General features: G+C 43.5%; 1 protein-coding gene across 5 annotated transcripts in view; it reads right to left on the bottom strand.

Moving 5' to 3' along the window:
* Positions 1 to 5,386: 5,386 nt before the first annotated feature.
* LOC125467727 (collagen alpha-1(V) chain-like) overlaps positions 5,387 to 27,665 on the bottom strand; it is a 256,531-nt gene continuing 234,252 nt past the window's right edge. For all 5 annotated transcript variants that reach the window (XM_059639782.1, XM_059639785.1, XM_059639787.1 and 2 more), the window contains 9 exons: positions 25,105 to 25,212; positions 22,417 to 22,470; positions 19,888 to 19,923; positions 17,614 to 17,667; positions 14,865 to 15,135; positions 12,221 to 12,333; positions 8,769 to 8,837; positions 7,320 to 7,553; positions 5,387 to 6,751 (listed from right to left, as the gene is read on the bottom strand). In XM_059639782.1, the coding sequence (XP_059495765.1) occupies positions 6,605 to 6,751; positions 7,320 to 7,553; positions 8,769 to 8,837; positions 12,221 to 12,333; positions 14,865 to 15,135; positions 17,614 to 17,667; positions 19,888 to 19,923; positions 22,417 to 22,470; positions 25,105 to 25,212 (1,086 nt within the window). In that variant the 3' untranslated portion in view covers positions 5,387 to 6,604. The remainder of the gene's footprint in view (positions 6,752 to 7,319; positions 7,554 to 8,768; positions 8,838 to 12,220; positions 12,334 to 14,864; positions 15,136 to 17,613; positions 17,668 to 19,887; positions 19,924 to 22,416; positions 22,471 to 25,104; positions 25,213 to 27,665) is intronic.

Below are 27,665 nucleotides of genomic sequence, written 5' to 3' on the forward strand. Positions count from 1 at the left end.
TTCTATTGCATACTGCCCCCATGCAACTGTTCTCCTTTCAAATGTGAAAACATATTAGAGCAAGTGTACTCATCCAGTCCTATAAAATGTCCTCATTTTAATGAAGGTATTAACAGACGTATACAATTTAAAACAAATTCCTCAGCTGTGTTGAAATAATACTGGAATGTTATTTGAAAGTTGACGTATCTCTGTAGTGTGACAAACTTCACAAATTCTAAGACTTTTGAGAAAGAAAGTCTTAAAATATTACAGTCAGAATTACTGAAATGAATAAACAGGACTAAGAAATGGGCGTTAATTTATTGTTGGGCTACTGAGAAAAAAATCCAGATATTTAGTTCTCTAGTTGGGCACTTTCAGCAAGGATATGATTGTGCAATATTCTGAGTGAAGGAACATGCTTCAACAAGATTGCAGAATGGGCTGATTTTGTTTAGATTCCCGGTGAGCTACTACATTTGATTTTCATTGAACAATTAAACCATGTACGTTGAAAGGAAATGCCACTCATACAGTTCTGAGTGGTTTTGTTAAATTAACTGATAATTGTCATATGGAACTAAGTTCTGATATCTTAGGAGATGATTCCATCATCACATAAACTGTTTTCCTAATTTAGTGAGAGAAAAGGGACATTTGAGGGCAGAGGACAGCTCTTACCCAAGGTCCTGAATTATTCAAGCTGAGCTAGTGTCTTATACAAGTTCAACATAACCTCCTAGCTCTTGTGCTCTATGCTCCTCTTCATAAAACCTAGAATATACTACATTTCATTAATTGCTTGTGAAACTTGTCTTACCAGCTTCAATAATTTATGCGCATGCACAGCCACATCCTCTCCTACATCTCCTTTAGAGTAGTACCTTTTATTTTATATTGTCATGTCACATTCTTCTGATCAAATTAATCACTCCTATTACTACTCTACCACTGATGCACAGTGAAACAGAATGTACTATCGACTCACCCAGCCTCCTCTGATAACAGCTTGAAAACATAGGGCCTCTTAAAACAAGATGGATAAGGGCAAAAATTGCATAGAAACACTACTGCCTGCAGATTCCCTTGCAAGCCATTCACCATCCCTGTTTGGAGCTATTCACTGCTTCTAAACCATTCATCATTGCTGGATTAAAATCCTGTAATCCTCTTCCCAAAACCACTGTGGACACGCGTAACACCCCAAAAAATGCAGCAGGTCAAGAAAGCAGCTCACCACCATCTTCTTCAGAGCAATTAGAGATGGGCAGCAGAAAATGCTGGGCTAACCAACAATAAGCACATACTCTGAATGAATGAAAGAAGCAGAAATATGTATTGGACTGGAACCATGTCCATTGGAGAAGGCACCTTGAAACTCTTACCTAATAAGGAGGGAAGGGGAGAGGGGAGGAGTTGGATTTTGAGGGAAAGACAATTCTGTTTAATTTAAATAATCTATAGGGAAGAATCCACTCATTTTAAATGTGCCAGGAAGTAGCAACAGCCTATTTATTACTGTCTTATTTTATCATGCGGAGGTGCCAGTGTTGGGCTGGATTGGACAAGGTCAAAAATCACATGGCACCAGGTTATAGTACAACAGGTTTATTTGAAAAAAAAACTGCTTTTGGAGTGTTGCTCCTTCCTCAGGTGTAGTGAGAAGGAGGTGTCAATTTATAAGTACAGAATTTATAAGCAAGGGATCAAAGAATCATAAAACTGATGAGAATTTTTGAATAAATCTAAAATCGCTGGCTGGCTCCCTCCTGTTAAATCTTCAGTCAGTTAGAATGGAGATTCAGGTTTCGATTGATTAAAATGCAAACCAGAATTTCTTTCAAATCACTGAACCAAGATAACTAAAGGTTTTAGAAGTGTATACAACAGGTGAAATCACAGGACAGACAATGCATTTTAGGTGTGAGGCCTTGTTTAGAATCTATCTGTATTTTAATCTGGAGTAAGACTGGTTTTATTTCCAAAGCAGGAATATAAGATGTCCCACTAACTGTCTGTGTCTACAATTCGTGCATTTTTTGAACAAAATAGAACGTATCTGTGAATTCAAACCCACAAATGCAAATTGACCCCTTAGATTTATATGTATGTATGTGTGCACGTGTGTTTGTGAGTGTGTGTGTGTGTGTGTGTGTGTGTGTGTGAGAGAGAGAGAGAGAGAGAGAGAAGGAGAGTGTGTGTAAAGTGTGGTGGGTCATCTGTAATGTGACATGAACCCAAGATCATGATCATGGTTACCAAACATGGCTATCAGCCTCTGCTCAGCGGCTTTGGGTCATGGTGTATCCCAAAGTCCATCTTGGAGGATGTTTAGTTGGAGATCTGAGGCCAAGTGTCCTTGACCGTTGAAATGTTCCCCCACTGGGAGGGAACATTCCTGTTTGGTGTTTGCTACACGATGTCCATTCATCCAGTGTAGTAGCATCTGCATGTTTTCTCCAAAGTATCATGCCCCACGCATCCTTGCCTGCAGCATATGAGATTGACGATGTTGACATGAGCATCTGCCGTGCACGTGGCAGGTAGTGTTCCCATGTGTGATGGTAGTATCCATGTTGATGATCTGACATGCCTTACAGAGGTTGCAATGGCAGGGTTGTGTGGTATTGTGGTCCTGTAGGTTGGATAGTTTGCTTCGAACAATGGTCTGTTTACAGTTTGGTGGCTGCTTGAAGGGGAAAAGTTGAGCCACAGGGAAGATCTTGATGAGGTACTCATTGTCATCAATAATATGTTGAAGGCTGCAAAGTACATGGCTAGTTTCTCTGCCCCGGAGAAGTGCTGGCTGACAAATGGTACCCTATTGGTCATATCCCATGTCAGTCTTTGGATTAGGTCATTAGGGTTTTTCCACTGTAGCCCATTGGAACTAGTGATCAATGGATTGAGCATCATATCCCATTCTTATGAGGGCATTCTTCAACACTTTCAGGTATCTGTCGTATTCATTCTCATCTGAACAGATCCTGTGTATGTGTAGGGCTTGTCTGTAGGGTGGCTTTTTAAATATATTTAGGGTGGAAGCCGGAGAAGTGTAGCATCATGAAGTTATCTCTAGTCCTGTGGTAGAGTGAGGTATTGAGGTGTCCATCGCTGGTGGAGATGCGTATGCCCAAGAATGAGACTGATGGTGGGATAAAACTTGTTGAAAACACTTTGTTGTCGTTTCAGTGATTCCTCACCGTGAGTCCAAAGGAAGAAAATGTCATCAATGTATCTGGTGTATAGCATTGGTCATAGGTCCTGCGCAGAAAAGAAGTCTTGTGCATAAAAATGCTGGCATATTTGGGTGAAAATCTGATCCCCATGGCTGGATAAACTGCATGATAAGGTGAAGACATTGTGGTCAAGGATGAACCAGATAAATTGTCAGATGGCGTACAGAAATTGATTGTTGGTATCGAGTACTGTGATTGTTGTACCGATGCTGTCATTGTCAGGGATGCTGGTGTGGAGTGCCAAAATGTCCATTGTGACGAGGAATGTTTGGTGTTCAACTTGCGATAGGGTGCTAAGTTTGGCTTGGCAAAACCATGCAAATGCTCCTACAATGGATGGATGGACCTGGCGCAACAACTGCTAAACAGGGGCATTCCTGTGCACTTCAGCATTCAAGGGCATTCAGCACCATATTTTCAGGTAAACATCCTCCAAAATGGACTTATGAATACACAACACAGAGTTGCCAATCAGAGGCTGATAGCCAAGTTCAGTGCCCATGAGGACAGCCTCAATTATGATCTTTGGTTTATGCCACATGACAGGTGACATCACCACACGAGATACACGCACTCTCTCTCTCACACACACACACACACACATATATATATATTTTACTCCTTCACACTCTCTCACACATGCTAACATATAAAAGTATGGGGTGAATTTGAATTTGCAGATTTGTATTTGCAGATACATTGTGTCCTTTTGAACAAAATACAATGTGTAGTCGCAGTCAGTCAATGGGGCAGTTTATAAATTCTTACTTTGGAAATAAAACCAGTCTGACTCCAGGCTAAAACACAGACAGATTCTAAACAAGGCCTCACATCTTAAACAGCATTGTCTGACCTGGGGTATCACCTCTTGCATACACTTATAAAACCTTTTGTTACCTTGCAGCAGTGACTTGAAAGAAATTCTGGCATTTGCATGTTAATCAAAACCTGCAACTCCTTTCTAGGTTTAACAGGAGAGATTCAGCCAGCCATTTTAGGTTTATTCAATATATTCATTATCAGTTCTATGATCCTTTGACCTTTTACTTATATATTCTGTGCTTTGATACCTCTTCACCGCACTTGAAGGAGCAATGATTGAAAGCTAGTGTTTTCAAATAAATCTATTGTACTATAACCTAATGTCATGTGATTTTTGACTTTATCTTACTTCAATACAGTACATTTAAAAGTAGATTCACTAAATTAGTCAGAGATAGTAAGAACTGCAGATGCTGGAGTCAGAGATAACACAGTTTGGAGCTGGAGGAACACAGCAGGTCAGGCAGCATCAGAAATTTCTGAAGAAAGGTTCCAACCCAAACATCAACTATCCTGCTCCTCTGATGCTGTTGTGTTTCTCAATAAATTAGCGTAGTTGATAAAGTCACTGTGAAAGTCATGTCAGAAAGCTGAAGAGGGTCTCGGGAAGCCAGTCAAAGTGAAGAACGAATGAAATTGGATTGATATAGTACCTGACATGACCTTAGACCCTTGTCTTTTAACGGCCTGTTGATAAAGTGGTGCCAAGGTTGCACAAATGGATGCACAAAGCCAATACACTCATTGGGAGGACCCACAAACAGGGAAAATAGGGAAATAATAGGTTTCATATGACATTGGAGTGCTTAGAAGAATTTGCGAGCTCAAATGACTACAACCCGCACACCGCATCCCCCTAATTCATGCACCGGTTCTTCTTCAAAATTGTGGGCATGGGATATCTGATGCACATCTGGTAGGACAGATGACCCCTCCACTCCCAGTTTATCACATCCCAAAGACAGCATCCATGGCTGTACAGCATTCCCTCAGCATTTCACTAAACTTCTGCAATAGTGTGTGTGCAGCGCGCCTTAATCCCCCAACCTTCTGACTCTCTTTGAGAGAATGTCTAAACCCAACTTGAGGAGGGTCCAAAGTCTATAAGGCTAGACAATCAAAGGTTATGGAGGACAGATGTGAATGTGAACTTGAAAAGCAAAGATCAACTATGATCTTAGTGAATGGTGGACTCAGCTTGACGGGTGAACGGTCTGACTCTACTCCTAATTTGGATGAACACACGAAGCAGATGCTTTTAATGACTGTTTTGGTATACTCCTCTGCAGCAAGGAGAAATAAAATCAAAATTGACAATAAAAGAAAAGCCAGTCAGGGTAGAGTTGGTGATTTACGATCTATTAAAAGATTCGCTCCACTCAGACACAGTACAGTACAGCGGATGACCTACCACACAACGCCTACAGTTAATCTCTCAGACCGAAAGAAGTAAAATGTGACAAGGAAACAAAAAAAAGCATCAGGGTGAGTGAAAGCGCAGTAAGCTTTGTGCCCTGCTCAAACCAGGATCTGTAATGTCAGAGGGGAGGAGGGGATGTGGGCTGCTGTGGCAAAGAGTATAAAATGCAAGGTAGGCAAAGAAAGTGTATGTGTGAGAGAGAGAGAGAGAGAGAGAGAGAGAGAGAGAGAGAGAGAGAGAGAGAGAGAGAGAGAGAGAGAGAGAGAGAGAGAGAGAGAGAGAGAGAGAGAGAGAGAGAGGAGAGAGAGAGAGAGAGAGAAGGAAAACAAGGAGGTGGCATTGGGACATAGGGAGGGCATGGGTTAGTAAGCATGTTTAGGAGAGCAGAGTAAAAGCAAGGTGAGAGTGAGAGGGAAGAGCAGAATTTTATTTTAAAACCACATGTCAGCCACCTTCAGGGGTTTCTATACAGAAAATTAACACAACAAGCAGCAATTTATAGATATATTTTACATTAGAAATAAAAAATACTTACAAACATATAACACTCTGAGCACCTTTTCTTTTTTTAAAAAAAGGAGAGTAAATACAATTTTGGAGCACCATATTTACTAGTAAAGCTTCACAGACTTAATTTCATCATTTCTTTACTGTTTGGTTCAATTTACGGCAGGTTTGCGAATTTAAATAATATTGTCTCTCTCTCTCTGTTGTGGTTTTTTTATATTACAATCTATGGAGAACAATTTTTTAATTAAAAAAAGAACAGAAGAAACACATTTATCATCTCGCCGGTCTTCTTGGAAAAATTAATCCCGCCTCATACCAGCACACTACCACCAAAGGGAAGTTGGTCTTAAAGGGGCAGTACAGTGGAGGGAAATGGGAGATAATTTGGCGTGTATGTTTCTGTGTTCTTGTTGGCACACACATAACCGTTCTCTGAGGATCTTCAGCCAGGAGAACACAATCAATCATCAGGGACAAATCACTGGCTGCAATTTTCTCTTTTCTCCCCTGGGTGATATTGGTCGTAGGACTGATTAATGGTGGGCAGGACGAGGAAGGGTCGGTGGCGGTGATAGTGACACTAGTCGCGGTGGGGTGGGATGTGTGTGTTTGTTTTATTCTAATCGTCATTTTATCCCTGGAAGCAGACGGGTCCCACATCAAATCCAAACTTTTGGTTGGGTTCCGCAAAGTCTGTGAACAGCACGTCGACAAAAGGCATCTGCTCGACTTGTGGAGTGTTGATCTCTAGGACAGTTTTGTCATTTCCCTTCCTCAGCTGGAGTAGAACATGAAAGAGAAAGAGTTAGCAGAAGTCAATCACAACAGGAACAAATCTCATGCCACATCAACCCCATTCAAAAACCTGTGCAGACTGTCTCCATCTCACAGCTTTTACCTGTGGTTTCGCCTTCCCATTCTCACTCCTGGGTTTAATCTCCAGGTACTGACCAGCTTTTCTCACTTTCCCAAATGAAATGTATCATTTCATCCAATCCCTTCCCTCCCACCTGGGTGTAAACTCCTGATTTCCACCAATTTTTTCTAGATTGGATCCAGAGTAAACTCTCTACACTGTCACATCAAACACTTCCAGGACAGGAACAGCACAGGCTTGGATACAGAGTAAAGATTCTTCTACTCTGTTAAACTGAAGAGAAACTAAAAGTAAACGACACTCAACACTACCGCATTACACACCCCCAGGACAGGGGCAGCACACGGTTAGGTACAACGTAAAGTTCTATCTGCATTGACCCACCATTGCCAAATTCCTTTCACATTTAGTAACTAGACCTCCCAGAGAAATGGAAAATGTCTGGCAGGTTGTGAGAGCTGAGACTGACCGCACAGCCATCCATAATGGCTTTGATGTAGGGGTTGTTATCAAATGACATCTCCTCATCATTGGATCCAAGGAAACGCATGGCTTTGTCATAGCTATTGGCTGCCAGGTGGTGCCAGGCTACTGAGCGATGGCAGTGATAAGTGAAGTTCTGGCGAGCTGACACACTCAGCAATCTCAAGAAGGTCATCTGGACGACACCAACTGGGTTATTGTCTGAGTCCACGTAGGAAAGCTGTTCGGGAGGTTAATGAAGAAAGAAATTGTTTTAATGTTTCACTTTTCAACACTCAAAATGTCAAGAGCTCTTCACAGAGAAAGAGTGATTTGTTTGAAATTGTGGCTCACTGTTATTGGTAACATAATACTCATGTATGTACAAAAAGATTCCTCAAACAGCATTATGATAAATGCCCAACTCAACTGTTTAATGATACTGATTACAGGAAACAATGTTGTCCCAGGAGATCTGAAAGCAGTGACAATCTCTGCTTTGAAACAGTGAACTGAAGGATATTTTACATTGACCTCTCAAAGCTGATGGTTCCTTTCTTTAACACTCAGATGAAACACACCTCCTCTATCAGAGAACTTTCACAGCACTGACCCTCCAACAGTGCAGCACTCCCTAAGTACTGACTTTTCGACACATTAGCACTCTGTCAGTACCAACCTCCCTCAGGACTGATGCTCTGACAGTGCATAATTCCCTCAGCAATGACCCTCTTTCAATGCAGCATTCTCTCACTACTGACCCTCTGACAGTGCAGCACTCCTTCAGCACTGACCCTCTGACAAAGACAGAGGTGCAAATATAGACACAGGGATGACAGATACACACAGAGAGACAAGTAGGCACATGGGCAGACACAGAGACAGATACAACAAAATGGTTGTGTCTTGTGACATATGCACCTCAGCAAACACCAGCCACGAAACACTGTGCACAGGTAAGAAAATGTTCAAATGCTGCAGATACAGACGGTGGGAATTTACTGCTTGGATACAGACCGACACACACACACACACACACACACACACACACACACACACACACACACACACACACCTGTATGTAGCTATATACATGGGTATCTGTTTGTGCCTGATTATGCGTGTTGGTAAGTGCACATCAACATGTACACATCCTGGTATCATTTTCAAATATCTGCTCATGGTTTACCACTTCCTATATGACAGACAGCAAAACCTCACACTGTCCTATCCCTGACTTGTGCTCCTGATAATCCAGTAGACACTGTGGTGTTTACCACAGCTGAAGTCTGACATTGTAGGTATGAGAGGAACAAAGTCTGTCACAGATAGACAGTGTGTGCTTGGACACAAACCTTTCCTTATTTTATAAATCGCATGTGGTCTGTATTCTGACTCCTCCTCTCACCCACACCACCACCCCCTGACCTTCTTGCACAGAGTTCACAGTTCTTACCTGTGCTCCTCGTTTGAACTCACTGAACCAGGCTCCTGGATACTCGCTGTTCCAGGAAGACATCTTCACCTGAAGAACAACGACAAAACATAGTCTGTTCCAGCTTTGAAATTCTTCGCTGCGATCAGAACCAATAAAGGCAAAGAGGAGAAACCCTTAGCCCTCCCAATTATTGGCCTTTCGCCCTGCTCCAGCCAATATTCCCTGAATTTCCAATCAATATTCTCCAACTCTCTGGCTAATATTTCCCACCCTATGGCCAATATTTCACAAACCCAAACATAATCTTCTCCATCCTTTGACCAATATTCCCCAAAATTCTGGTCAATAGTCACCATCACTCTGGTCAACATTCCCCATCACTCCAGTGAATAGTCCTCAGATCTCCAATCTAATATTCTCCAAACCTCTGGTCTACAGTCTCCACCCTCCGGTCAATAATCCCCAAAACTCCAGTTTATAATCTCGACTCTCCAATTTTAACAGTCCACAAACCTCCGGACAACAATCTCCACTCTTTGGTTAATAGTCCCCAAATCTCTGATATACAATCCCCACCCGTCTATAATCCCCAAGCCTTCGGTCTATAATGCCCATCTTCCAGTTAAAAATCCAGTCAGAGAAAAGAGGGGAAACAGGAAAGGAGGGACAGGGTGAGAGTGGGAAAGGAGGGAGAGACAGGAAAACGGAGAAAGTATGAGGAGAGGTAAGACAGAGGGAGTGAGAGGAGTAAGGAAAAAAGGGAGATAGAGGGAAATGGGTTGAGAGAGGAATAGAGGAGAGTATGGAAGGGTAAGAGAGAGTCGGGGCAGAGACAAAAGGAGGAAAAGAGGAATAGAGGGAAAGCTGCTTAAAGTGAAAAAAAGAGGAAAGAGTGGGGACAAGGAAGACAAAGTTGGGGAGGGATGATCAATAAGACGAAAGTGGAATGGAGGGAAAGGGGGTTAGAGGGGTAAAGAAGGAGAAAGAGTGGTGACAGAGATGAGTGAGTGGGAGAACAGAGTGTGGAGGAGTGGTATAAGATAGAGGGAAAACAGGTTAGAGGAAAAAGGGACAAGAAATCAGAAGATTGGGAAGGCTACAAAAACAGACAGCGGATAACAAAGAGAGCAATAAGGAAGGAGAGGATCAAATATGAAGGTGGGCTAGCTAGTAATATTAGAAATGATAGTAAAAGCTTCTTTCAATACATAAGAAACAAATGAGAGGCAAAAGTAGATATTGGGCTGCTCCAATTTGATGCTGGAAGGCTAGTGATGGGAGATAAGGAAATAGCTGAAGAACTTAATAAGTACTTTCCGTCAGTCTTCACAGTGAAAGACATGAGTAGTATGCCAACAATTAGGGAGAGTCGGGGGCAGAGTTGAGTACGGTAGGCATTACAAAAGAGAAAGTGCTAGAAAAACTAAAAGGTCTAAAAATAGATAAATCTCCTGGCCCCGATGGGCTACATCCTAGAGTTCTGAGGGAGGTGGCTGAGGAAATAGCAGAGTCTTTGGTCGTGATCTTTCAAAAGTCATTGGAATCAGGAAAAGTCCCAGATGATTGGAAAATTGCTGTTGTAACCCCCTTGTTTAAGAAAGGATCAAGGCAAAAGATGGAAAATTATAGGCCGATTAGCCTAACCTCGGTAGTTGGTAAAATTCTAGAATCCATTGTCAAGGATGAGATTTCTAAATTCCTGGAAGTGCAGGGTCAGATTAAAACAAGTCAGCATGGTTTTAGTAAGGGGGGATCGTGCCTGACAAACCTGTTAGAATTCTTTGAAGAGGTAACAAGTATGTTTGACCAGGGAAACCCAGTAGATGCTATCTATCTAGACTTCCAAAAGGCCTTCGATACAGTGCCTCACGGGAGGCTGCTGAGCAAGGTGAGGGCCCATGGTATTCGAGGTGAGCTACTGGCTTGGATTGAGGATTGGCTGTCTGACAGAAGGCAGAGAGTTGGGATAAAAGGCTCTTTTTCGGAATGGCAACCGGTGACGAGCGGTGTCCCGCAGGGTTCAGTGTTGGGGCCACAGCTGCTCACCTTATATATTAATGATCTGGATGAAGGGACTGGGGGCATTCTGGCGAAGTTTGCTGATGATACGAAGATAGGTGGACAGGCAGGTAGTACTGAGGAGGTGGGGAAGCTGCAGAAAGTTTAGACAGTTTAGGAGAGTGGTCCAGGAAATGGCTGATGAAATTCAATGTGAATAAATGTGAGGTTTTGCACTTTGGAAAAAAGAATACAGGCATGGACTATTTTCTAAACGGTGAGAAAATTCGCAAATCAGAAGTGCAAAGGGATCTGGAAGTGTTGGTTCAGGATTCTCTAAAGGTTAACTTGCAGGTAGATTCCCTAATTAAGAAAGTGAATGTAATGTTGTCGTTTATCTCAAGAGGGTTGAAATATAAAAGCAGGGATGTGCTTCTGAGGCTTTATAAGGCTCTAGTTAGGCCCCATTTAGAATACTGTGTCCAATTTTGGGCCCCACACCTCAGGAAGGGCATACTAGCCCTGGAGCGTGTCCAGCGGAGATTCACATGGATGATCCCTGGAATGGTAGTTTTAACGTATGATGAACGGCTAAGGATCCTGGGACTGTACTCATTAGAGTTTAGAAGGGTGAGAGGAGATCTAATAGAAACTTACAAGATAATGTATGGTTTAGACGTGGTGGACGCTAGGAAGTTGTTTCCGTTAGGCGGGGAGACTAGGGCCCGTGGGCACAGCCTTAAAATTAGAGGGGGTAAATTTAAAACTGAAATGAGATGACATTTCTTCAGCCAGAGAGTGGTGGGCTTGTGGAATTAATTGCCGCAGAGTGCAGTGGAGGCCGGGACGTTGGATGCCTTCAAGGCAGAGATCGACAAGTTCTTGATCTCAAAAGGAATCAAGGGCTATGGGGAGAGTGCAGGAAAGTGGTGTTGAAATGCCCATCAGCCATGATTTAAATGATGGAGTGGACTTGATGGGCCAAATGGCCTTACTTCCACTCCTATGTCTTATGGTCTTATGGTCTAAAAGGGAGGGGGAAGAGAGAGAGAGCAGGAGAAAAGAGATAAAAAAGAAAGTAAAATAGATGGAAATGGGAGTGAAGGAGAAAACCAGGAGAAACAGCAGCGAGGTGGAAGCACCAGAGAGATAAGAAGAGAAGGAATATGAGGGAAGGGAGGTTAAGGTAGACAGCAAAGGAGATAGACAGTAGTGGTGCGGAAGAATTTGTCAGGGAGGGGGTGAGGGCTGGAAAAGGGAATTAGAGGGAAGGTGAGTTAGAGGGGAACAGTGGAACAGCATGGGAGGGTAAAGAGAGAGTTGGGCAGATGGGTACAGAGTTGAGAGGGGAAGAGAAAGAGGGTCTGGGATAGACATACAGCGTGCGCAGATGGGGATATATGTGAGTGACCAAGATGGGGTGTGGAGCAACAATTGAAGTTTTCTCCAACAACTATAGAGTCTCCACTCACCCCTTCTGATTTCTTATCTGGGAAGATACAGGTCTCTCCGCCTGCAGTGAAGTTACAGTATACCTTGAAGGAATCTGCTGCACAGCCCTGATTTGGATCAATCCAGTATTCACCTGAGGATGGATGGGGTGAAGAGAGAAGAAAGATTAGAAAGCACAAACCATTCACAAAGGTTAGACATGAGAACAACTCAGTGCCCAGGAAGGGCCTTACTATGAATAGAAATCCGGTTGCTGTGGACAGGCCTGGTTACAGTATCACTCATAGAAAGATCCCAAATAATCAACAGGACGAATCAATACTCAGTTAATGAATTAAAGGTTGTTGAGGGGGGGATGTTGGCCAGGAAACACTCTTGTTCTCCATCCTTCTTCAATCGGGATGCCTCTGAGCAGGAACACAGTTTACCAATTTAAGCCACATCATTTGCCCTTGGTTAATGACTTTAGTGAGTTTTGAGAAGATTTGTAGCTCAGGTTGAGGTTCTGGATGTGAGTTTGCTCACTGAACTGGAAGGTTAGTTTTCAGACGTTACGTCACCATTCTAGGTAACATCATCAGTGAGCCTCCGACGAAGCGCTGGTGTTATGTCCCGCTTTCTATTTATCTGGTTAGGTTTCCTTGGGTTGGTGATGTCATTTCCTGCATTGGTGATGTCATTTCCTGTTCTTTTTCTCAGGGGATGGTAGATTGGCTCCAAATCAATGTGTTTGTTGATGGAGTTCCGGTTGGAATGCCATGCCTCTAGGAATTCTCGTGCGTGTCTCTGTTTGGCCTGTCCTAGGATGGATGTGTTGTCCCAATCAAAGTGGTGTCCTTCCTTATCTGTATGTAAGGATACGAGTGATAGTGGGTCATGTCGTTTTGTGGCTAGTTGATGTTCACGTATCCTGGTGGCTAGCTTTCTGCCAGTTTGTCCAATGTAGTGTTTGTCACAGTTCTTGCAAGGTGTTTCGTAGATGACGTTTGTTTTGTTTGTTGTCTGTGTCGGGTCTTTTAAGTACATTAGCTGCTGTTTTAGTGTGTTGGTGGGTTTGTGGGCTACCCTGATGCCAAGAGGTCCGAGTAGTCTGGAAGTCATTTCGGAAATGTCTTTGATGTAGGGGAGAGTGGTTATGGTTTCTGAGCCCGTTTTGTCTGTTTGTTTGGGTTTATTGCTGAGGATTCGGCGGACTGTGTTCATAGGGTACCCATTCTTTTTGAATACGCTGTATAGGTGATTTTGTTCTGCTCTGCGTAGTTCCTCTGTGCTGCAGTGTGTGGTGGCTCGTTGGAATAATGTTCTAATGCAGCTTCGTTTGTGGGTGTTGGGATGGTTGCTCCTGTAGTTCAGTATTTGGTCCGTATGTGTTGTTTTTCTGTAGACGCTGGTTTGAAGTTCCCCATTGGCTGTTCGCTCTACTGTGACATCTAGGAATGACAGTTTGCTGTTGTTTTCCTCCTCTTTAGTGAACGTTATGCCAGTAAGGGTATTATTGATGGTCTTGAAGGTTTCCTCTAATTTGTTTTGTTTAGTGATGACAAAGGTGTCATCTACATAGCGGACCCAAAGTTTGGGTTGGATGATTGGCTGAGCTGTTTGTTCGAGTCTCTGCATTACTGCCTCTGCTAAGAACCCTGATATCGGAGATCCCATGGGTGTACCGTTGGTTTGTCTGTAGGTTTTGTTATTGAAAGTGAAGTGGGTGGTGAGGCATAGGTCCACTAGCTTGATGATGTTGTCCTTGCTGATGAGGTTGGTGGTGTCTGGAGTATGTGTCTTCGGTTCTTCTAATAGTGTAGTCAGTGTTTCTTTGGCCAGGTTGATGTTGATGGATGTGAACCGGGCTGTTACGTCAAAGGAGACCATTATTTCATCCTCTTCTATCTTGGTGTCTTTGATGGTGTTCAGGAATTCTTGGGTGGAGCGAATGGAGTGGTGGGAGTCTTCTACTAGGTGTTTTAGTCTTTGGTGTAGTTCCTTGGCTAATCTGTAGGTTGGTGTTCCAGGTAGCGACACTACGTAACACCAGCGCTTCGTCGGAGGCTCACTGATGATGTTACCTAGAATGGTGATGAAACGTCTGAAAACTAACCTTCCAGCTCAGCGAGCAAACTCACATCCAGTTAATGACTTTTCCTGAAAATCTCCACTTCGGCAAGGTGCGAGGAAGATTGGGCACTGGGGACATTGGGAGAAGAGCAAGAGTCACAGAGAGGAGGTGAGTTTGCAGTCGCTTTCAGAGCGGCAGTCAGGTTTAAAATGCCAGTTTCAAGTGTCCCTATCAAACCCGGAGAGGGGATGAGGGAGTTGAGTACAGACTCTGGGCTGTTTGCTCTTGAAACTGCAGAGGTTCAACAGCATGGCTAGAATCCCCATCAACTTGCAATTCAAAGTAGTCTAAATGGTAGCTATGCAGTGGTCTCCATTATGTGTCACCTACGGGTCACCTTGGTTCACTCTGCAGAGAACATACCGCTGAAACCCAGTAAACACCCAGTCAAATACTCAAAATCAAACATCCAGTGACAGACCCCCTCGATTTTAGGTCAGCAGCAAGGATGGAGCGCCGCACTGTCGGAGGGTCAGTCCTGAGGGAGCGCCGCACTATCAGAGGGTCAGTGCCATAGTGGTCATAAGGTTTAAGACTCCACGAACACGTACCATCCTGGTAGTCTTCATGACAGAGCTGCAGGTCCCTGCAAGTGCGCGCGGGATTTTCCTTTGATCCGATGGGGTGCCTCATTTGTTCAATCTCCACCTTTAGCGAGTTCAACGATCCAAAGATTTCCTCCATGCCATCAGCGTAGTCCAGGATTTCATCTCCCATCACCTGATCATCGGGGTCCATCTTGCTGCCATCAATGGATACTGAGCGTTTGCTCTTCTTGCTCCTCTGGATGGGCAGTGGTTGAATTACTTCACCTGGTGGACCCTACGTTTCAATGGAGAGGCAAAGATTGAAATGTGATAACTGGATCAGTGAGCAGTGCCTGTTATGTGGAGATAAAAATTGATTCAGCTCTCTCTGCACTATCCCATCAAACTCTCTGCCGGGCAAGTATAGCACAGCGTTAGGTACAGAGTTAAGCTCCCTTTGCACTGTCCCATCAAACACTCCCAGGGGAGATACAGCACAACCATCATTGCCCTCCACTCTTTTAAATGGAAAATAAAGCTTCCTCAATACTGGCCTCAAACACTGCCAGAACAGGGACAGCATGCGACTGGGCACAGAGTAAAGCCTGCTCTACACTGCCCCCATCAAACATTCTCGAGACAGTGACAGTACAGAGTTCGACATAAGAGTAAAGCCCCCTCTAGTGTCCTGATCTGAATGTAAATTTCTTTTGACTTAAACTGAATGTAGATTTTCTTTCTTTACACTGAAAGTAAAGTTTCTGCTACTCTTATAAACCAAAATTAAAGCTTCAATCATTGAAGGACAGGAACAACATGAGGTTACATATAAGATAAAGATGCCCCTACACTAGCGCTTTTGAAATAGCCAAATCATGGTCAGCATTGAGCTAGAATCTGATTAAAAAAATCACCCTCCACTATTTAAAACTGAAAGTAAATCTCACAGTACCCTTCTGAACTGAAATTAAACTCTAACAACACTGCATGAAATCTTCTCAGGACAGGTCCTGCACAAATACAGGTTAACTACAGATTAACTCACTGTAAGCAGTCCACCATCAAACATTCCCAGGACAGTGACAGGACTGCATTTGATACATAACAAACACTGAAGAACAAGTACAGTATGGGGTGAGATATAAAATAGAGCTCCATCTACACTGAAGATGGACGCTGCTCTGTCCCCGATTAAACACTGAGGGGACAGGTTCTACGTGGGGTTAAAAATCAAACAAAGTTCATCCTCTACTGTCCATACCAAATACTCCAGGGCAGGCACAGCACGGGGTTAGATACATACAGAGTAAAGCTTCCCTCTACACTAGCCCTTTTCAAATTTGCAAGCAACATTTAGAATGCGCTTGAATATTCATTAAATAACCACCCACACTGTTGCCATAAAACACTCCCACGACAGATACTGTGCAGGGTTACATAAAGATTAAAACTCTCCCTATTTCTTTTAAAATTAAAGTCATAGGCCACACTGTCTTCACCAAACATGTACAGATGTTGGAAGTCAGAGTTGATAAAATGTGGCTGGTAACCGGAAGATGATGTTGATTGGGGCAACCAGAAGATAGTGCTGATTGCACCACCTTCCAGTTGCCAGCCATTTCAACTCTCCCTCGCACTCCCATGGCGACTTGTGCATCCTGAGCCTCCTCAAAATGAGCCTGTCAAAACGAGGCCACACACAAACCAGAGGAGTAACACCTTATATTCCACTTTGTGAGCTCACAGCCCAATGGCCTCAACATAGAGTTCACCAGCTTCATAATCTCCCCACCCTCAGCGCATTCCCATGTCTAGTCTTCTGTCTCATCCCTTGACTCCTTGATCTGATATAACCTGTCCATCTTCCTTCTCACCTGTCTGCTCCACCCTTCCCACTGACCTATCTCTACAAATCCTTACCTGCACCCACCTATCGCCATTCCATCGACCTTCATCCAGCTCTATACCGCCTCCACCACCCTGCTGAAGGGTCCAGATCAGAAATGTTGACTTTCCTGCTCTTCTGATGCTGCCTGACCTGCTGTGCTTCTCCAGCTCCACATTTTATCGACTCAATTCAAAGTAGATACAGCTCTTCCTGCTCTTTTAAACCGAGGTAAACAAGTAAAACTATCTTTGTGCTGTGCCCATTAAACACACCCAGAACAGGTACAATTTGGACTCAGACACTGAGCAAAATTCTCTCCACTCTTTTAAACTAGAAGTAAACATAAAGATCCCTCAACACTGTTGCCATCAAGCACTCCCAAAACTGGGAATGCCGAGGGTGAGGTACGATTAAAGCTCCCTTTAAACTGTTCCACAGAGTCTGGAATATTTTTAGTTATACCAAAATATTCTGTATCTGTAAAACTTGCTATGTTTATGATCTCTCAAACTGAAGCAGCCTATCTACACTGAGCTAGAACTGATGCATGGTCTTTGAAAGAAGATTCTGATTGGATCAGCCTCGGCTAGGCTACAGTCGAAGAACATGAACTGATTGAGGCCCATTTTCATTTGCTGTACCAGCCAGTTCCACCTCAAATGTGCTGTGTAGGGTGTAGAGATTTCAGCTTCTTGGAAGCTGATGGATCACCAGTTGAGGAGTATACAGACAGCTGGGCAGTGCAATACTGCAGGCAGCCAAGCAGACCCGTCAGTGCTTTGAGCCATCGGAGCATGGAAAACACATTCCAGGCCTCCCCAACCGGATTCAGAGCCTAGTTTAGTGTTGTAAAACATGCAAAAACCATCAGTCAATTCAACTTACAGGAATACCAGGAGGACCAGTAACACCTCGCTGCCCTTTAGGACCAGCAGTACCCTGCAAGAATCAGAGGAGGAAGAGAGAGAGAGGGGGGTCATGGTCAAACACAACAACATTCATTTATATAGCATGTTTAACAGTCATACTTCACAAAGCATTTTACATGAGCTTTGTCAGCCAAAGCATACACCAAGCCACTTAAGGAGATATCAGGACATGGGATCAAAGGCTGCGATGGAGAGGCCTATTTTAAAAGGAGTCTGAAAGGGGAAGCAGAGAGGTTTGGAGAAAGAATCCCAGGGCTTTAGGGCCCAGGAAGCTGACAGCACAACTACCAATAGTTTAGCAATTAAAATCAGTGATGCTGAGGAGGCAGGACAGTGATGGAAGAAAATTCACAGGTGGGAGACAATGTGGGGTTGGAGGAGGGGGTTGCAGTTGAGCTACTGCCCTGTCAACTGCTGACCAATGACAATATAGTTCTATTCTTCAATCTCGGAGATTTGCACTGTGCCACCTCCATTCCCTGTTTCAGCAAATCCAGACGAACGGTCTTCACGCAGGAGATGTTACAAGGATCATGCAGACTGGATTGTAAGAGCCCCCAGAAACAAGTCAGCAACCAGTACTTATCCCCAGGGAATCTCCTAGTGTTACACCAGACAAAAGACTTGGAAAATCCGTAAGAGGTTGGATAAAGGCGCTGCAGGAACTGCTACTAATGCTGCTGAAATTGTCAGTCCTCGAACCAAGACTGCTTTGGTAACCTGCCTAGCAAACTTGACTCTATCCATTGTGAGCAGTTCAAAGGTCGTATTGACCGTTCCAACACAAACTCACCCTCACCTACGCAGAGGACAAGGCTGCAGTATGGGTCAGCACTGCTCTGTGAGCACAACACAGGGTATCAATATGAGAAGTAAAAATGGAAACCAGCTGGGCAGGTTCTGCTCAGTATCCCAAATACCAAGTAATGGAAGTCTCACTCCATTCCTTTTCTGTAGCCCACCAAAGGCTGGCCTTGCACAGCCATCTGGCCGCAGACACTACACTATAACTCCAGCCCCATCTCAGAATCACAGAACCATATTGGTCTAGAAGGCGATCATTTGGCCCACTGTACCTCCAATATTTCTCTTCCCTAGTGTCAATTCCTTGTCTTTACCCCGTAACTCTGCACACCATTCTATCCAAATATACTTCCAATGATATCTTGACTGCTTCAATTTAAACTGCCTCCACCTCATTTCCATTTGCGTTCCATACCATAACTACTCGACGTATGAAAAAGATTATTCTCACATCACCTTTGTTTTGTTTGCACATCATTTTAAAATCAATGCCCTCTCGTCTGTTTCTCCTTTCTGAGCCAGACCAGCTTCTTCCTACCTGTTCTATCCAGCCGATTCAGGATTTTGAAAATCTCTACCGAATCTCCTCTCGGCCTTCATCTGGCCAAGGAGAACAAATGCAACTTTTTCAATCTATCCTCATCACTAAAGCTACATTCCAAGCCTGAGAAGACATTCAAACTTCGAACTGCCTTCTGGATGTGAAGAGGAAGTGAACGCTTAAGGTCCACTCTCCTTACATCCCAGTGAGTTGCTGGGTGATGGATGTAGCTGAATGTATTGGAAAAAGACATGAAGCAGCAATGGAACAGTCATCTGTTATATTCAGCAGATTGATTCTAATCATAGGCTTGTTTCAGCTTCTAATCCAAAATAAGGGACAACAGTTGAAGACCTTGCAAATTCTGGGTGATCTCTCTCAATATTAGAAGTTGTCGCTCCGTTGAGTTTCAATCCTTAATTTTGGACCTTTCCAATCTTGGGGCCACACTAAAGCATTTTACAGCTAAAGAACTATATGATTTTTGGCCACTGTTGTAATGTGAGAATGACTACAGCCAAATTGTGCATGGTAAAATCCCTTACATGGCCTGGCTGCAACTACCCAGGCTATCTGTTCCAGTGGAATGGGTTGAAAGATACACATTGGCCCAGGACGACAGGCGGAGATCCCTTTTTCTTCGAAATTATGTTGTCCGATCACTTATACAACTTCTTACTTGTATCTCCCTCTTTACAAAGAGCTTCTTCACAGCTATGGTCATAAAGTGTTTCTCCTAACAGTCTAGTGGTCCACACACCTGAAATCAACATTTCATCCCAGAAAACAGGTATGTTCTCTCTGTCTGGGTTCTCCAGGACAGTGATTGCAATGTTACCCCCACTGTGGCAGCTCAGGACATAGTTGTGAAAACAGTTGACTTACCCGAGAACCTTTTGACCCTTTGGGACCAGGCGGACCCTGGAAGATAAGGAGGAAACCAGAAACACAATGTTAGGAATACAACAGTGAAGCCATCCCTAGCAGCAGCAATGTTGTATACTTCCACAACAGCAGGAAAATCAGCTGAGGGAGCCCAGTATCAAACAAGGTATCCCCAAAATCAAAAATATTAGTCAAAATACTGAGGATGTTGGAAACCTGAAACAAACACAGAACGCTGCAGAAACTCAGCATGTCTGGCAGCATCTATGGAGACAGAAGCAGAGTTAACACTGAGTACAGGATGACTCTTCATGAAGAATCAGGTAGGACTTGAAACATCAACTGTTTCTCTATTCGCTGATGCTGAGTTTCTCCAGCATATTCTGTTTTATTTCAGATCTCCATCATCCATAGTATTTTGCTTTTATTCCATTGTCCAAAATCAACCTGTTAACTCAGCAGATGGAACTGCTATCAAAAAGAAGGCAAAACAAGTCTTTTACCAGTAATCCATATATTAAAAATGTAATATTAACTCTTTTGAGCACTGATCATCTTTTAGAATTTGCACATTTGTTAGCTGCCATAAAAATTGTGGACAAACTATCCTTGTACATTTTACACTTCTCCAAGTGAAGGTGTTCATGTAGAGGTCTCTTTCTTGAGGTGGGCCCTCCTGTTCCTCCAGACAGATACTGGGTCACCTTCCAGTACAAAGTATTCTGCTTGATCGATACCATATCCACCACCACCAGCATTCACTCCCTCCATCATGCACACAGAGTGGCAGCAATGGGCACCGTCAACAAAATAAACTTCAGCAATTTGCTTTTCAAACCTGGGACCTTCACCACCTAGAAAGATATGGGCAGCAGATGTGTGGAGATGCCACCTACTGCAGGCCCCCCTGAGTCACATGCCATTCCAGCTTGCAACTATATTGTTTTTCCAATACTGTCACTGGGTCAAATCCTGAAACTCATTCCTTGATATCAATGTGGATGTAATACAAACAGAAGGTGCTAGAGAAATTCAGCAGATCTGGCAGCATCTGAGGAAAGAGAAGCAGGGTGAATATTTTGAGACCAGTTGACTGTATAACTGAAGAATCACACTGGACTCAAAGCATTAATTCTGCTTCTGTCTCCACAGATACTGTCGGACCTGCTGAATTTCTCCCAAAAATTGTTATTTTGTTTCAGATTTCCAACATCCATTGTATTTTGCCTTATAACAACATAGGTGTGTCTTGGATCCCACCCAAGACTGCAGCAGTTCAGGCAAGCAGCTCCATACCACCTTCTCCAAAGCAATTAGAGCTGGGCAAAATAAATACCTTGACAGCGATATGCATACCTTCTCTACAAAAGAAAACTTGCTGCAGGAAAGTTGGGGGTATGGGATACTAACAGAACAAACTCATCCTCCTGTTAGTATCTGCAAGTTTGGCCAATTTCATGGACATGTGCAAAGGTCGCCAACTGATACACAATCAAACAGTGCTCCAATACCCTGTCACGTCTTCCCGCGATATACAGTCACTCAAAAACTCAACTAAAGTGTGGCAGGAAATCTTTGGAATGTCTATTTCCTTTGAAATGCATTGTTGACTGGTGTGGACAGTACTGACACTGTGTTTCCAAAGAGAGTGGGATTATATCTTGGAGAAGTCAAACACCTTTCTAAATTTCGAGACAGCAGCTGGTATCATGTGATCCTACGGCAGCTTTCGATCACCTCTTTGGATCAGAGTTGAATTTCCTGGAGCATTATTTTCTCCCATTATTCTGGAGATGGCCTCATGGCGAGAATTGTTTAGGTTGGGTGGGGGGAGGAGATCGGGGGAAGAGTTGAGTGAGGAATTCAGTCATTCATAATGAACTAGTCATCATGAATTTAGGTGACGATTGGTGGAGCAGTGGTCTTACCCTGCATAGTAGTTTCTTGAGGTTCGTCAACTGCCACTGCCATTCAAATCTGAATTCATACTGACAGCCATATCTACATGATTACTGCCACCATAAATAAAGATTGCTCTTGCAAAGCTGAAGGTGGGTAGATGTTGGCCATTCAGCCCCTCTAGCCCACTCTGTTACTCAATGAAATCATGGCTGATTTTGTCATCACCCCACTTCCCTGCTTCACACCTCAAATCCTCTTCAGTAGGCAAAAACCTTGCACTCTCAGTCTTGAGTCAAGGGATCATTTTGGATCACTGCATTGTGCAAGTGTTGTCTTGGACAGAGTGTAATGGACCAAGAGTCTTTTGAAGATGCACTCTTTCTTCCTTAACGCCCTTGCTTCGGATGAATATTCCTGTGACAGTAGAAACTTCATTAAAGCTGGTGGCCCTTTAATAGACGTGTTGGCTTGCTTGAGGATCCCCCGCTTCCCGTACCCCCTCCCATAACACCCGACAACCAGGAAACTAAAGGGCTGGGGCTAAAAACACTCTACCTGGCTTTAAGCTGTTGATGCATTCAGAATTGCCCAAATACACTTAATCTCGCAGCCAGGAGTGAACCTTACCGGTAATCCAGGAGGACCAGCAGGTCCAACAGGTCCAGTTGCACCGGAAACACCCTGGAACCAAAGAGAAGACAAGGTGAAAACTAAACACTAACTCAGCACTGAGGAAATCTCTTTGCACATACTGAACCATTGCTTTCAATTGTCTGTGGTGGCAATTCTTTGATGAGGAAACATTCCTAATATCTTTCAATTCTTATACTCTCTCTCCCTCTCTTTACATATGTCTTTCAACACTTCTGTCTTTCTATTTATCACTCTCTTTCATCCCTAAGCTTCAGTGCTCTGAATCGATTCATTTGAATTTTTCCCTATCTCTCTCTGTCTCTCCTTGCTGTCTCACCGTTTGTCTCTGATGCATTTTATTTTCCTCCCAGTATAACTCTTATTTTTGTTCTGATCCATGGCACTGTCTATTTGCCTGTCTTCTCTCCTTGTCCAGCCAACACAGATAAGGCCCAAAATTGTCTCACACCAATTCTCACCAGTGCAGCCTAACGTTGTAACACTGTAAATACTGTAATAATCTAATGCTACAGTGTAGTATTGCAATGTTCTGCACAGAACTGCACACAGAATAGGGCACAGAAACAGGCGTTTTATCCTTACCAGTCCAAGCTGGTATTTATGTTACTGAGTTAACCCACCTTAAATCTATGCTTCACAACAGCTTCTCCTTCATGTGATTGATTCAGCTTCTTAAATGCATCTATACCTACTCAGTCTCGATATCAACGAGTCCTACAATCTCAACACTCTCTGGGGTAAAAGAGGTTTCTTCTCAATTCACTATTGGATTGCTCAGTGACTATCTTTTGGCCTTTAGTCACTCTCTTCCCCTGAAGTGGTTATTTCCCCAGTATACCCTCTCTTAAAATCTTGCTTAATGTTAAAGACTTGGATGAGATTTGATTGGCAAATAACAAAAAAAAATTGCTGAGCCTCAACCACCACCCATGAACAAGGAGACTTTAAATAAAAATGCCTTCAAAAACTTTGTGGTATCGTTGTCTAGCTGCATCAGTACACAACAGTTCAATCCTTAGTAAATTAACATGATACATATTTAGAAGATTTTGAAACAGGTACCTTGGGATAACATTTAAACAAACATCCCTCAGTGACCAAGAAATGAGTACAATGAGTGGAAATTTGTCACAGTAACTAATTCCCACTGATTTGCGCTTGTGTCCTGGAAACAGTGATGGGGGCCAACTTCCAGTGTACACTCTTCGAGCAAGCCCAAAATACAATGGAAACTCGAGTTGCACAATTTGTATCAAAAGGTTCCATGGTCTCTTGCACATCGGTTCTGTCTTTTTGTTTTGGTGAGGGGTTGGGGTCTGGGGAAGCAGGTTGAATTGGGCTGGAACCTCCAAGAGGATTGAATGGAAACTAATTTTGACATTATCCTGTCAGACATAAAGAAGTTTTATACATTCACTTGTTAATAGTTTAGAATTACATTAGGCAGTAAACATTACAATGTTGCAATGTTCAGCTGTCAGCATCTTCACCTGACAAAGGAACAGTGCTCAGAAAGCCTGTAATCACAAGTAAATCTGTTGCACTATAACCTGGTGTCATGAGACTTCTGGCACTTGAAAAAAGGCTAAGGAGTGAGGAAATTAAAAAGATGAATGGCTTTGATAGACTAGAGACAGAATGTAACCTCTTGCGGCTGTTTCTTTTTCATATAAACTGCACCAGGTTTCTGTTATTAAATTGAAGGAAGAATTTGACCTTCAAAGAAATAAGAGCAAGGGTAGGTCATTTGGAGCCTGCTACGTCATTCAACTGGATCATAAGAAATCTTCTCCATGAACATCGCTTTCCTACATGATCCCTAAATGCCTTAGTTTCTTTAATTATACTCTGTACACAAGATGCTGCCAGAGTTTACCTTTGGTAATATGGAAATCAGCAGAAACTTTAACAGAGAGAAAAAGTCTCTGAAAGTGGACCGTGGGAATGGCAATGTTGGGCTGCAGTTTACACGTGGGTTTTCCATAGCTCATAAACCTGGAGACCAAGAACAAGTGAATGCTAACAGACATATGAGGACCTTGTGACAGGCTGCATGACAACAGTGTACAAAAGCACTGCAGTTAGAGTACATTGCTAACATGAGCACTGTATAATGACAAAGTGTAATTATGAGAGCACACCTGATGACACCAGGGACATGAAACTCCACTGAACTGGAATTACAAGAAAGAAACAGAAGGCTGGCACTAAGTCAAAATGCTCAGTGAGCCAGAGTAGGCACAATGGACTGAATGGCCACATTCTGCACCATAGAAATTCAGTGATTTTGGGAAAACACACTTTGGGACCCAATGGCTGGTTAGAAATAACAGTCATGATGTGCCAATGACTCTTCGCACATGTTTTGTCATTGCTGACCCCAAACGAATAGTCACTTGGGTCCTTAACACCACAGTTCTTGAGTATCGAGGTATGATAAGCTCAGCATCAAACAGATGGATCCCAGGGCCAGTCATATCACACCTCCTTAGTCCAGTAGTGGCTGACACCCATTTAAACAGCAAGAATTAGATGCGGGGTCTTCATGGGAGGTGTAAAGATTATTTCTGCATTACCACAACACAGGAATGTTAAACGTTAGCATTGAAAGACTGCCGGAAATCAGTGTTCGTTTTAAAAGTGAAAGTTGCAAATCATTACAGTGTCTCCTTTAAGTCCTTCTTTTCCCGATGGACCAGGCGAGCCACGATCGCCCTTCTCCCCCTGCTCTCCTGGGGGCCCAATCAATCCAATTAGACCAGGGTGCCCCTGAAAGAGAAATGCAGTGGCAAATAAGTAAAACATTTAAAGAGGGCAAAACAAAGAATCCTAAGGGAGGCATTGCAGAAACACAAGTGAATCCAAAACTTTGCTTACCCACCTGTCACAATTCACAGCAAGTATCCCTGTGCTTGCCCATTCACTTTGGCTCATAGTCAAGCATTCCCTTAATTTTAAAGATTCCACATGTTTTCAACTAAGTCCATAGTCCTTCCACTTCCCTACACATTTACTCCACTTGGGCATTTATTTTTCTATTCATTTGTAGGATGTGGGAATCACTGGCTGGCTAGCATTTATTGCCTGTCCCTAGTTGCCTTGAGAAGGTGGTGGTGAGCTGCCTTCTTGAACTGCCACAGTCTACCTGCTGTGGGTTAACCCACAGTGACATTAGGGAGGGAGTTCCAGGATTTTTACCCAACAATGGGGAAGGAACGGCAATACATTTCCAAGTCAGGATGACGAATGTCTTGGAGGAGAACTTGAAGGTGGTGGTGTTCCCATGTATCTGTTACCCTTATCCTTCCAGATGGAAGAATTCAGTAGTTTGGAAGATGCTGAGGGTCTTTTTTGAATTTCTGCAGTGCATCTTGTAAATAGTACACAATGCTGCTAATGAGCATCAGTGGTGGAAGGAGTGGATGCTTGTGCATGTGGTAGCAATCAAATGGGCTGCTTTGCTCTGGATAGTGTCAAGCTTCTTGAGTGTTGTTGGGGCTGCACTTATCCAGGCAGGTGGGGAGTATTCCATCACACTCCTGACTTGTGCCTTGTAGATGGCAGATAAGCTTTGAGGAGTCAGGAGGTGAGTTACTTGTTGCAGTATCCCTAGCTTCTGACCTGCTCTTGTGCCACTGTGTCTGTGTGGCAGGTTCAGTTGAATTTCTGGTCAATGATAGCCACCAGGCCATTGATAGTGGGGGATTCAGTGATGGCAACACCATTGAATGCCAAACGGCAGTGGTTAGATTGTCTATTATGCACGATGGTCATAGTCTGGCATTTGTGTGGTACTTTATTACTTGGCAGTTGTCAGCCCAGCCCTGGGTATTGTCCAGATCTTGTTGAATTTGAACATAGACCGCTTCAGTATCTGTTGAAAATTGTGAAATCATTGGTGACCTTACGATGAAGGCAAGGTCATTAATGAAGCTGCTGAACATGGTTGGGCTGAGGACACTATCCTGAGGAACTCCTGCAGAAATGTCCTGGAGCTGAGATGACTGACCTCCAACAACCACGATGAACTTCCTACGTGTCAAGTATGATTCTGACCACCAGACAGTTTGCTCCCTGACACCCACTGATTCTAGTTTTGCTAGGGCTCCTTGATGCCACTCTTGATCAAATGCAGCCTTGACGTCAAGGCCTGTCATTTTCACCTCAATTCTGGAATTCAGTCTTTTGTCCATGTTTGAGCCAAGGCTGTAATGAGGTCAGAAGCTGGGTGGTCCTGGCAGAGGCCAAACTGGGTGTCACTGACTTGGTTATTTCTGAGCAGGTGCTGCTTGATAGCAGTGTTGATGACACCTTCCATCACTTTACTGATGACCAAGAGTAGACTGATGGGGAGTAATTGGCCAGGTTGGATTTGTCCTTTTTATGTACAGGACACATTTGTTCATTTAGGCCTTCGAATGTAGAAATACCTATCTGAGCCTCTCTAATTCTGGACGTATATAGAACATAACACCACAGTACAGGCCCTTGTTGTGCCGACCTGTCATACCGATCTGAAGCCCATCTAACCTACACTATTTCATGTACGTCCATATGCTTATCCAATGACGACTTAAATGTACCTAAAGTTGGCGAATTTACTACCGTTGCAGGCAAAGCGTTCCATTCCCTTACTACTCTCTGAGTAAAGAAACCACCTCTGACATCTGTCCTATCTCTTTCACTCCTCAATTTAAAACTATGCCCCCTCATGCTCGCCGTCACCGTCCTAGGAAAAAGGCATGTGTGTGACTAACTCCTGAAGGTCCTTTGACAGTACCTTCCAAACCAACAAGGTCCACCATCTCGAGGCCCAAGGACAGCTAACATATGGGGGCACTACTACTTTCAAGTTCACCGCCAAGTCAAACTCCACCCAGGCTTGGAAATATCACCATTGCTCCACAGTCATTGGGTTGCTTCACTGCACTGCACTGCACATACACCAGTTGGCATGCAGTATGTCAAGAACACAGTGCACTAGTGTCTTCTCTTAGGGCAATTAGCCATGTGCAATAAATGTTGATCCACCCAGCAACACCCTTGTGCTGTGAATCAAGAAAATACTCTGGAGTTTAACCACTTCACCACTGGCAGCTGTGACTTCAGCTGTCTGCTACTTCCTCCCTCAGCCTCTCCACATCTCTTGCTTTCTACATTCAAAGCACTATATAAACAAGAACTGTTATCAATGCTATGTGGAATTAGTGGAGATGGTTCAA

Source organism: Stegostoma tigrinum, chromosome 34 (assembly GCF_030684315.1).
Source record: "Stegostoma tigrinum isolate sSteTig4 chromosome 34, sSteTig4.hap1, whole genome shotgun sequence".
NCBI lineage: Eukaryota > Metazoa > Chordata > Chondrichthyes > Orectolobiformes > Stegostomatidae > Stegostoma > Stegostoma tigrinum.